Source organism: Staurois parvus, unplaced genomic scaffold, assembly GCF_062004578.1.
Source record: "Staurois parvus isolate SC_StPar_1 unplaced genomic scaffold, SC_StPar_1.0 ptg000468l, whole genome shotgun sequence".
Lineage (NCBI taxonomy): Eukaryota > Metazoa > Chordata > Amphibia > Anura > Ranidae > Staurois > Staurois parvus.
Window position 1 is genome coordinate 1,851,345 of NW_028318264.1, and position 12,022 is coordinate 1,863,366.

A 12,022-nucleotide genomic window follows, 5' to 3' on the forward strand; every position below is an offset into this window, starting at 1 on the left:
GTTTTTTCTTAATTATTGTTTGTACCTCAAATATATTTTGCACCTTCAAAATGCATATGGTTATATATGGTCTAACACTCAATGAATAACATGCATTTGAGTGTTAAATCCAATAGATGAATTCAAGAAAAATCAAACTATTATAAAATTAGTATTGAAAATGAAAATGATTTACGGTAACTGGGTGAAAAACCTTAAACCAGATTAGTTGTGTGCAGGGTTAAGGTCAAATTAAGGATGGTGTCATATAGGCACGTTTTATGCAAGTGCTTTGCAAACTCAGGATACAATTGGGGAAACAGTATATTTTGCGGATGAAATACTCAGAGCTATTGATATTCAATATTGCCGAACATATATAAAACATTAAAGGTGATTGGTGGGGCAGTAGTATTGCTAGGATTTATGTCCATATTTCGTTTGCAATCTTATGCTCAGAGAAGAACGGACTATATGTAATTACCTGAAGGAGATCAATTGCTTGCCTTATATACATACACTCCAATATCTGCATCTTTGGAGATACAGCCGTGAACACAAAATTAATCAAATCCTGCAAAGAAAACACAACAGAAAATTGTTACAAGAAGGCTTTCCAGTCAGATGAACGTAATTCCCAGAGAAAGGCATTCTCTATTTTAAAAGCATTGTACGTTATATTTATACCTTAAGCTATCATCTCACTGTTATTTTGATTATTGGTGAAAAAAATGTTTCTGAATAGTAAAGCTCACATAAAATGGTGTTTTTATGCTTCATTATAACTTATATATATATATATATATTATAATAAAAAAACTACGGATATAACACCCTGACCCCTGACACGTAGCAGATCGATCAGTGGTATACTTGGACCTCATCTAATAACTCATTCTACTCATAGAAGTCTAATCCACTACTCCTCACAAAATTATTGCAAGTGTTAACTTGTGTTAACATGAATAGTTTACAGATCCCATACAACTAGTTGTAACAGCGTATACCCAGAGATGGACGCGGTTCAACCATTTTGGCTTCAACCTCCATCTTGGCAAAGGGATTAACCATCCTGACAAATATATTTCTCCCTCATTCTTCCTCCCTCCTTAGAGAGGCCCAGCGACATTTGGCCAGTATGTGTGTGAGTTGGGAATGTCACAGGAGGATCATAGGAGCTATAAAGCCCCCCAAGGGAGCCGGGGCCTCCCTGTCCAAAGAACCTGCAAATTGTAACACCTTGTAAGAGATAAGGCAAGCTTTCCCAGGAGTTGAAAGAGATTCCAACCTAATAAATCTAACTCAGTGTAGGTGACAGGATCAGATAAACACTTTTCAAAATCCATTTCTCCCCTATGTCTCATATCTTGGAATATGAGAGACTTACATAAAAACCGGACCTATCGTCAGATTGGCCATGAGAAGGCGAACAGTTTGATAGGTCACCCACATTGTCTCGAATACATAGGAAAACAGAAAAGTAGATCTCGTGAACCGTACAGTGTATAATTTCATAATTCATATCTAATCAATCCTCAGACGTGTCTGCATAATAATCTACCCGCGGATGGAATGTCACTTGTGCAGCTGGAAAGTTATAGGCCAAAATATGAGTTAAAGGAGATTTTGGCTCTAGTTGAGGTGTCCACCCATACCTCCACACCCTAAGCGGGGTATTGGTCCTTGACTTCAGAGGCACCCCCTGCTGGGGACTACAAAATAGACTGTCAGGCTTAAGAGTCGAAGTGGAAGACGTCTCCCATTTTAACATCAATACCACCTGGGGAGACCTGTGCCCTTTTGCTCTGAAACTTGGATCTGCTAACCCAGGACTTTGGCAAGTACCTTAACCCTTTAACCTCTCTCTGATATCTCTTTGCTGTGTAGTTGGTCTCTGTATGTTTATATATATATATCTTAGTTACATCTTTTTCTGTAAATATTTTTATTGCACCTGTTTGATCTTTTAGTAATAAATCTTTCTTTCTGAAAGTGTTGAACTGTTTCTATAGCGCTGTATTGCAATCCACAAATTCCTGCCTCTAAAGAGAACGCTACTGTGTTTGTTTAACTCTGCATAATCGGCCTGCGGTGACTGTATTATGCAGACGATTATCTCAACCATTATAGTATTTTAGCTGATATTGCCATGTTTCCTCTTTCTCTGTACAAAAAGGAGGTGGTGGCAGTGTGAAGGGTTAATTGCGTAATTAACCTGACCCAGTAACAATCGTTCAGGCTGCTGGTACATCGATTGTGGTCCAATCAGCTGGAAAATTGTTGTGCAGGGTACAGCTGGGTGTGGCATTGTTCCGCACGTGACATCGCGGTTTTAGATCGACTAGTCCTTCGGTCACAAGTTTGGTGAGAAGGTCTGGGGTCTGACGCTGCGATCGTGACACTAGTTACTTCATTATTCATCAAAAAATTTACACTTTTGATGCATTTTTATGAATAGATGTACAGTATATACAGTTTATATATAGGATTTTAGAATAAGGTCTTCTCCTACAGGTGACTTTCACTCTCTTTATTTATTGTTGTAGGGTCACAGTTATAAAAACTTAGCAGAAATCACCTTAGTGAAACCACAAACATCAAAAATGTAAAAATCAGGGGTTTTTTTTGCTAGAAAATTACTTAGAACCCCCAAATATTAGGCTCTGGGGAATAAAATGATGGGTGTAGCAATTTTTTATGTCACACGGTATTTGCACAGCAGATTTTCAAATGCAATTTTTTGGGGAAAAAATACATTTGAATGAATTGTAATGCACAAAAATCACAATATAATACCCAATTATTTGGTTAAATATAACATGATGTTATGCTGAGTAAATAGATACCTAATATGTCTTGATTTAAAATTGCATATGCCTGTGAAATGGCACTAAATTACAGTACAATCTCCATAGGCGAGGCTTCAAAAGCCTTTACAGGTTACCAGTTTACAGTTACAAAGGAGCTCTGGTGCTGGAATTATTGCTTTCACTCTGATGCTCCCAATGATACCTCACATGTGTGGTGCGATCACCCTAAGTATATGAGTGAGGGACCTATGTATGTGTTCGCCTTTTTGTGCGAGCATGGGGGGGTGCTCTTTAAAAAAATATATTACTTATTTTATTTAAAAAATTTTTTCACACCACTCTTTATTTTTTACATCAACTTTATTACTATCACAAGGGATGAACAGTATTTTCTGAGATAGCCTGGGCCATGAGAGATTCTTTTTACTAAGAGATCTGGGGTCTATTAGACCTCAGATCTCACATCTGCCCTGAAAAGCATCTGAGGAAACTGAGATCACATTGAACAAAAGCTTTCCCAGGCTGGTAACAACCTGTTTACATCAGACCAAAATTGGTAGTGACAAATTACTTGGCACTTCCGGTTTTTATTAGACCATAGACATGATTCTGATCCTCAGCCTGGAGCCTGGTTAAAAGAAAATGATACCGGGGTCAAGACTGCAGCTCCGGCCATGGCCCTGGACTTCAACCTAAGGACATACTGGTACGTCCTATGGGTGGGAAGCGGTGAGACTATAGGGTTAATTTACTAATGGCAAATAGGCTTTTAACTTTGCAAGGGGAGTTAATATGAACTCCTGGACCATTTCATTCATCTTCACATCCTCTATCCATTAGAGGGCTTTTCATTGCTGAAATCGATAGTAGAGATTCCATGAATGAAGGAGGAGGGCAGAAGGGTAGAGCATAGTCTGCACTCTTGATGAGTGCCTATGACAGATCCAACACTCATATTAACCCCTGGAGCACCAGAAGATTCCCACTGTAATCGGGTATGCAGAGGAAAAGGGGGGCAGAGGACTAAAGATTTAAATGAAGATAGTAGTCACCAGCATTCGATGCAAGTACTGTCCCATGTGCTGATTAAAAAATAAATAAACTGAAGCTTTAAATTCTGTTTCTAGGAAAAATATAAACACCTCTAGCAACCAAGGTGTTCACTATAAAGCCAGTACAAAGATCAACGCATTGTTGATTTTTCAGCTTGCTGGAATATATTTATTTGATGTATCATGATTAATGCTGCCACTGCATAATGTTAGTAATATTACAGGGTCAGTGCACCTGGTATACTGAAACCGTGTATTTCAGTAAACGGTACACAGCAGGGTGTAAAACCACCCACAGGTTCCTAACATCTCTACGGGACTTAAAAATAGAGACCTCCTCCAAACAGTCACAACAGATGTGCAATAATCAAAGAATTCAAATGCAGAGATCTTGCAGCCAGCCAGCTCCCAACAGACATTAGAAGCCAGTTGGTGGTTCAGGAGGCATGTAATTAAATGCAACAGTTTTGGTTGGACTGACTTGTTTAGTGCAAAGAAAAGGAAAACAGACACAATGTGGTATCATGTAAAATCAGCAAAATATCTTACACAGTAATTATTTGAAATTTTGTCTCAGTTTTGTAAAACAAATTTAAAGAATGGAACTACACAGTTAACTACTTTACCAATATTCAAACAGAATATTCTTAGAACTTGAATTTTCTTTTATTTAGCTGGATTAATGAGATAAGACCATTATCTGATTGTGATCTAACATGATGTTACCTAGACTTAATGAATATACAATATGCTGTGCCAAAAAAGCAGTGCAAAGTAACATTGTAGTAAAATCATTACTATTATCAATTACTACTATTTGTGGTAATATTGCTTTAGATAATAAAAGAAAAGCATCATTATTTTTAAGCGTTAAAACAGTATTAAACTCAAAAGCAAACATTTATTTAATTGTGGCTTGCCAGTTCTTAGATGTGATGTGTGCATTAGTTTTCTTTCTTAGGGTTTCTATTTATTTTTATCTTGTGGTCCAGCCAGTAACTCTTCGGTCACACCAAATTTGACTGTGCGATTTCAAGTGAGGTTGTACGATTTCAAAGTTGGATGTCAGTGCGACTTGGAAGACATCTGTGTGACTTGCACAGATGACTATGCACCCGAACTTGCAAAAAGCAGTGCATTAAATACTTTCTAAATCAGTGCAACTCAGACGAGTCAGAATCTCACTGACATGACCGCTTCCATTGCGGACAATAGGGTGCGATTTTTCAAGCGTTTTGAAACTATCAGATCGCATGACATGTGACTGGGGACTAAGTCTGTTGTTTTTCAAAAGAACAAGCTCTCTTGCAGTCTGTATCAATTTACAGGGATGGCACAAACCACTTACCACTGACAAGGGAGCTTACAATGGTCTATTTATGTAAAACCGTTATCCCAAAAGGAAAAAAAAATGATTATAAACTGTGAGCTGTTCAGAGTTCAGCTTCAATTTCTTGTCGTCTCTATATTTGCTAGGACATTTAACACTCCCTCTCCCCCCGGGGTGATAATGCTGCTGTCTGCTGTGGCCCCTGTGATACCTTAATCCAGATCAAGGGCACTCAAATAAGGAAGGTGTGTTACTGGCCAGATCAGCAGGTGAAAACAGAGTGACCAAAGCCCAAGAAAAGAAAACTAATGTGGGTACCATATCTAATGATTGGGAAGCTGCAATACATTACATTTTTGGTTTGGGGTTTAATACCACTTTAATAATGTAATTGTAGCAGGATTACCTTATAGTTTTAATACTATGAAAAGCTCCTACCAATCGACAATAGCAGCTGTGTGACTGTGTAAAGTAGTGACAACAACCATTCATAGTTCAATGAGAATGGTGGGCAATTAAGTTACAGAAGTTATATTCTAATAATAGTCTAAAAACCATGGACAGAGACTTCAGAGGGAATGTCACTAGAGCACAGAGGCTCAATAAATCACAGTAAGACCTTGGCAAGTATAAATTACATGTTGTGAAAATGTATTAGTGCATACAGTACCTCATTATGGAAATCTTACAATGGACACTGTGTAAGCTGCATGATCGTTATTCATTTTTTATATATTGTATTCACTGTTTAGTCATTGTTTAACCATTTCAATACCGGGCAATTTTACCCCCTTCCTGCCCAGGCCATTTTTCACGTTTCAGCGCTCTCACACTTTGAATGACAATTGCGCGGTCATACAACATTGTACCCAAACTAAAATGTTATCATTTTCTTCACACAACTAGAGCTTTCTTTTGGTGGTATTTAATCATCGCTGGGGTTTTTATTTTTTGCTAAATTAACAAAAAAAATTTTGAAAAAAAACGTTTTTCTTTGTTTCTGTTATAAAAGTTTACAAATAAATAATTGTTCTTCATAAATTTAGGCCGAGATGTATTCTGCTACATGTCTTTGGTGAAAATAACCCAAATTAGGATGTATTTTTTAGTTTGTAGGAAAGTTATAGAGTTCACAAACTATGGTATAGATCTGAAAATTGATCAATCCTGAAGTACTGACAGCCAATCTAATTTCTTGAGGTCCAAGAATGTCAGAATAATATATATATCCCCCAAATGACCCCTTTTTGCCGAGTAGACAGTCCAATGTACTTCATAAGAGGAATGGCTAGTTTTTTGAAGTTGTATTTTTTTTGTCATAATTTTTCGGAAAATCAAAAAAATTTAAAAATTTTCACTATTTTTTTTTTACATACTGTCACCAGTGCAGTACAGCGTCATCATATAACTGGCATGGCGGTGAACAGGGACACTGACTGGTGACAGTATGAAAAAAAATATATATTTTTTTTTTATTTTTTTTTTATTTTTAATTTTTTATTACTTTTTTTTAATTTTTTTTAAGATTTTTTTTTCATATTTTACTATGACCAAAGTAGTACAATGTTACCATAGTAACATTGTACTACTTTGGGGAAGTGATCAGTATTTTTTTTTTTTTTTTACACAATTTGCTTATAGCAAAGAATTATTTTGCTATAAGCAAGCATTTACCTGAATGACATCGATTCATTCAGGTTTTTTTTTTTTTCGTGCTTAGCTGTGATTTGGCCACAGCTAATCACATGACATGTGCATGTGACCTGCTGTGACCATTCACAGCTAGGCACTAGTATACAATGGATGGCATGAATGAAGCCATCCATTGTATACAACCGTCATGTGACCTGCTGTGATTGGTCACAGCAGGTCACATGGTACCGGCAACGGGGGCCGGTACTCAGATCTGTCATCGGCCGTGTCCGAGGTACACGGCCGGTGACAGATCGCGCCGCTGCACGGCTCTGCAACCGCGCGAACTGTGCATTTGCGGGAGGACGCCAAATGGCCAAAGCATTTTTGCGGCCGCCAAACGGCTATAGGCCGGGGGGGCTAATGGTTAATACATACTGTGCTACCAGAATTATAACATCTATATAAAATACGTAAAGAGACACCATCAATTTGCCCACTCAGGGCATAGCAACAGTATCTGCAGATAATCTACCCCCCCCAGGGAGTTATACTTATCGAAACAAACTTCCATGTTGCCTCCCCATACCAAGAGAGCAGAGCTTATTTTGGATAGAGTAAGAATGGGTTATAACCCCTGACAGATTTATTTTCACCATCTGTGTCCCATTGCAGAGATTTCCCTTCACTTCCTGTCCAATAGCCAAACAGGAAGTGAGAGTAAATCCCTGTAAATTAAGGAAATTCCTTGGGGACCCCCAGGTCACCAGAACTAGTGTCCCCATTGGAAGATTTTCCATCTGTTACTTTTCTGGAGACAACCCAATATTTGGGATTTTCTTTTACTTTCAATGATAATGGTAAAAAGGACACATAGAGAGGGTGAATCCCCTTATTGGGTGCACACACAGCAATAAAATCCTGACAGGTGTTCTAATTCCTTTCAACTCTATCCAAAACTAAAAAAAAAGTTTTGCCTTTAGTAATATGTTAACATAAAAAAAACAATAATGATTGCTCTGCAGTTTATTGTGCTTCCTGTGCAGGGGCGGACTGACCATTTGGAAATTCGGGCACTGCCCGAGGGCCCGGGGTCAGTGGGGGGCCCCATGAGATGCCCCTGGTAGCTTTTTCATAGGCTTTTTTGAGTTTGGGCAAGGACACAGGGGCCCCATGATCCCCTATTGCCCGGGGGCCCCATGAGTTGTCAGTCCACCCCTGTTCCTGTGTATTGTTACATGTTTACATATTAAATTATTACATGTTTACATATTACATATTGTTATGTGTACTATATATATTTATTAGGCCTTCTGATAGTTATCAGAATACTAGTCTTATAGAAATGGTCATCTGCCTGCACATAACTACAAGGAACACATGAAGCCTGTTTACAAATGTAGAAAATGTCTGTACCAACAACTAGGTTTTTCTGTACTAAGGCAAAACATCATTTGCAATATTCCGTAGTAACCATATTCTCTAAAATGTCATTCAGAATACTTAGGCATACAGTAGTTCTTCAAGCTCCTTTTTATCCAGAAAATCCTAAGTCCAAAGCATATTTGATAGACAGAGCCTGCACCATAATGATAAGCAATTTTCAGAAAAGACGACACTGGTAGCTCTTACAGGCTTATGGAGTCTAATATCCGTTACCTTTTATCATTAGGGATATTCTTCGCAATGCTGGTGAAAATCAAATCCTGTGTTTCATGGGGAATAATCAGTTTGTTCTCGACCCTCCTCTTTAAATAATATATTAAGGCTCTTTCCTATCTTGTTTTAAGTTTTGCTAATTTTTGGTTATGAATTTGAATATTTGCTAAAATAAGTAAATATTTATTTCATATAGAATGTAGCATTAATAGGTACTGCCCAATAAAACAAATATAGCATAACATATTGATTATTGCAAATATTAAAGTATTCTAGGTTTGGTTCATACTAGTGCAGACCGTACAATCCACGTATGTGCAGGCACAGCAGCCCATTCATTTGAATGGGCTGCTGTGCCAGCGTGAAGGAAACATTTCACTCACGCAGAAACCGCATGGTCTTTTTGGTTCCCGCACCCACAAATGCACTGCAGGATGCGCTGTGTGGGGGTGACATTCAGAATGAATGGCACCCACCCACGTATCTCGCAAGAGAAATGCAATGCGTCTGCAAGTGGTGGCGGTGCAGGAACAGGTGCTATTCCTGCAGCCGCTGGGCTATTGTGTACCAGGGGTCATAGAATGAAAGCTGGAAGGAAAGTTTAGAGGTTTTGTTTTACAAGTTTTCTTTTTCAAACTGTGGGGTTCAATGTTTTCCACATTTACACAATATTCAGATTCCTGAATGGAAGTTCCCCTGTAGAGTACAGTAGCTGTACAGTTAAAATATTGTCATCATATAGTGCCAAAATCACTTTTAGAAGACTAAAAGTTGCAAGGCAAAAATTAAGTAAAAAAAGGATTCTGTATGTGAACCCCATACAGAGGAAAGCAATAAGTACACTCAAAGCTTAACTTCAAGCAGATTTAAAAGAAATAAGTAAATCCTTCCACATGCTGTCTCCCAGCTATTTAACAGGATCTACATGCCGGTAGAAGGAGGCGGGAATTCCAATCATTTGACCAATGTGATTGGCAGTCACTGCGATCACATGACCAGAAAGCTCCTGATCACAAGTAGGCATCGGGAGCTTTCCAGTACCCACCTATTGCTGTGCTGGAAACCCACAGGGAGCGTACTCTCAGCACACTAAAGTGTTTATCTAGGGACACATATATGCAGGCGATTCGCATTAAAGTCCACCCGCAGAGAGGCTGCATATATGCAAATGGCTGTCGGGTAGTGGTTACTGTAACTATGTATTAAATAATATTTTAAATATATTTTAAAATGTAAGTGGTATAAGCACCTACATTAGACCTGGTATCAGCCATTTGCAGTCCTACAACAGAGCTCAGACTGGGGGAGAGAGAAAGAGCACAGGAGCCAAACATTATGCTGCAGTGCAACAAACATGCAGATCAGAGGAGATAGCAGTATGACAGAGAGAAGAGCTCATCAGTCTTCTGCTTCTCTTTTCAATGTCCTGTCACAGGGTGAGGAGCAGACATGTAAGTGATACTGAACTGTGTAAAACTTAGATCCTGTCACTTTTTTCTAAATGGACAGAGTGTAAAAAATAATGAATGATGCCTTTATATCAGTAATATTCCATGAGCAGAAACACTTAAGGATTATGTACCTGAAAGATGCTGTCGAAACAGTTCCATAATACATCATTTTGAGTAACAGGTAGGGTCTTCAACCAGGCCTTCAAGACAGGTCTCCAGTCCAGCACTGAGGAACTCATAAAGACCATGCCATTGCGGGATACAGTGGCTGGGGAGGCATTGTCAATGTTGTGTGGTTCAAATACAATTTTACAATTAGGTGCCATTGGAATACGGTCCCCATTAGCCAACGTGAGCGTTTTATTGTCATCCAAAACAGAATTCAAATTTTCGATCCATATTGCATCAACAGGTCCATCTAAGACTATCCATATGTGCTCTCCCTGAAAACATTCCAAAAAACATAACTTTGTATGAAAAAGCCAGAGAGTAGAGGTCTTCATGTGGATACTAAAACAAGAATACATGCAGTGCTGTAAAAACGAAAACAGAATGAGTTTCTGATACCTACCTTTTTTGCTTTCAGGGTTTTTCTCCACAAAGTTGAAAATATGCCATCAGTCCAGTCATTTGTGGCCACATCAAGGGTGCCAAACATCTGGGAGGCAGTGATAGCTTTAGGGTTCATTCTCATCTCTTTGTGAGGAGCTCCACAATCTGTCATTGCTTTCATGAGGACATTAATACATTTGGTTTTGCCAGCACCACTAGGTCCAAGTGTCATCATTCCTTAAAAACAAAATTCAAGGTTGTACTTGGGTAACCTCTGATAAATGTAATTATATTGTAGCTATAACCAAGATGAAACATTAAATTAAAAAAAGTTTTATAAAAAGTGATATATAGAGCATTATAGATTGCCAAAAAGGTACCCTGCTTGCTATACAGAAATCTGTATCATTTTAGAAAGATGATGCATAATAAATTATGTTGTATTGTGGAAATAAAACATTTTCATTCAAAGACAGGTTGATTGTAAAGCAGATGTGAGTAAACAAACATTTTTTTTCTCTTGACCAGTATTTAAAAAATGAATGTATATCTATAATAAACTACCAGTTTCTTTATACAGTATTTCTTTTTTTTTTATAACACAAATCATTTTTACTTGCTAAGAGCATAAATATTCTTTAGCTATTTCTGAAAGATAACAACCATCCACTCTCAAGATATTAGCAGTTCTTGACAGTACAGCTGTTATGCTTCATTACCCAGAATTCTGAAGACCTAGTGCCCTTCATCTATATACAGTATATGTCCAAATCATTCTATAATAATACATTCTTTTGTATAACTATAGAAGATTACGTATAATATAGAAATCTTGCACTTTAGGTTATCTACAAGGACACCATACCGAAACCTCTATGATATGCTGCTACTAACCTATCAAGATCAGTTTTGTATTTAGGTTTTGTGCTGCCCTATGCAACATAGACTTTGCTCTCCCCCTCCCTGGAGAGAGCCTGAGATTGACCAACAACACCCCTGCCCCCCCACCCGAGAGCCTTCCACTACCGCCCCCATACACTGGCAACTCCCCTCCCAGCGAGAGAGAAAGACACCCACCTTCACAGCTCTGGACATCCCCGGGAACGAGAGTCAAGCAGTCCACAGCCTGTCAGGAATGGACTCGCCAATAGTGATGGGACTCACCTGCCTTGTGGGTTGCAGTACCAGGACTGGTCAAGCAACCAGAGGCTCACTCCAGCAATTAGCCACCACCTGGGGCTGATTGCAGGTGGTGTATTTAAGGGATGGCCAGACCTCCAGTCTGTGCCTTGTTGTACTGTTTGCTTGGCCCTGGTTTCCTGATCCTGTTACTTCTGTCCTGACTCTGCTTGAACTCTGCCTGTACTGACCTCGGCTAGTCCTGACCACTCTCCCGCCTGCTCCTGGTACTCCGTTTGCCCGTTTGCTACCGACCCGGCCTGCCTGACTACTCTTGTATTGTATGTTTGTTATCTGTTGGAGGTTTGGTTCAGTTTGTTTGCACTGTGTTTATGTTTAGTTTTGCACTGCGTTTGTATTGTTAGTCTTAATAAATTA

General features: G+C 38.7%; 1 protein-coding gene across 1 annotated transcript in view; it reads right to left on the minus strand.

The window, feature by feature from the left end:
• The window catches only part of LOC149452715 (dynein axonemal heavy chain 5-like), a 401,888-nt gene that overhangs the window by 190,833 nt on the left and 199,033 nt on the right, over nt 1-12,022 (minus strand). The window contains exons 46-48 of the mRNA XM_089689046.1: nt 10,485-10,702; nt 10,045-10,356; nt 464-553 (exon numbers count right to left, since the gene is read on the minus strand). Of these exons, the coding sequence (XP_089545172.1) occupies nt 464-553; nt 10,045-10,356; nt 10,485-10,702 (620 nt within the window). The remainder of the gene's footprint in view (nt 1-463; nt 554-10,044; nt 10,357-10,484; nt 10,703-12,022) is intronic.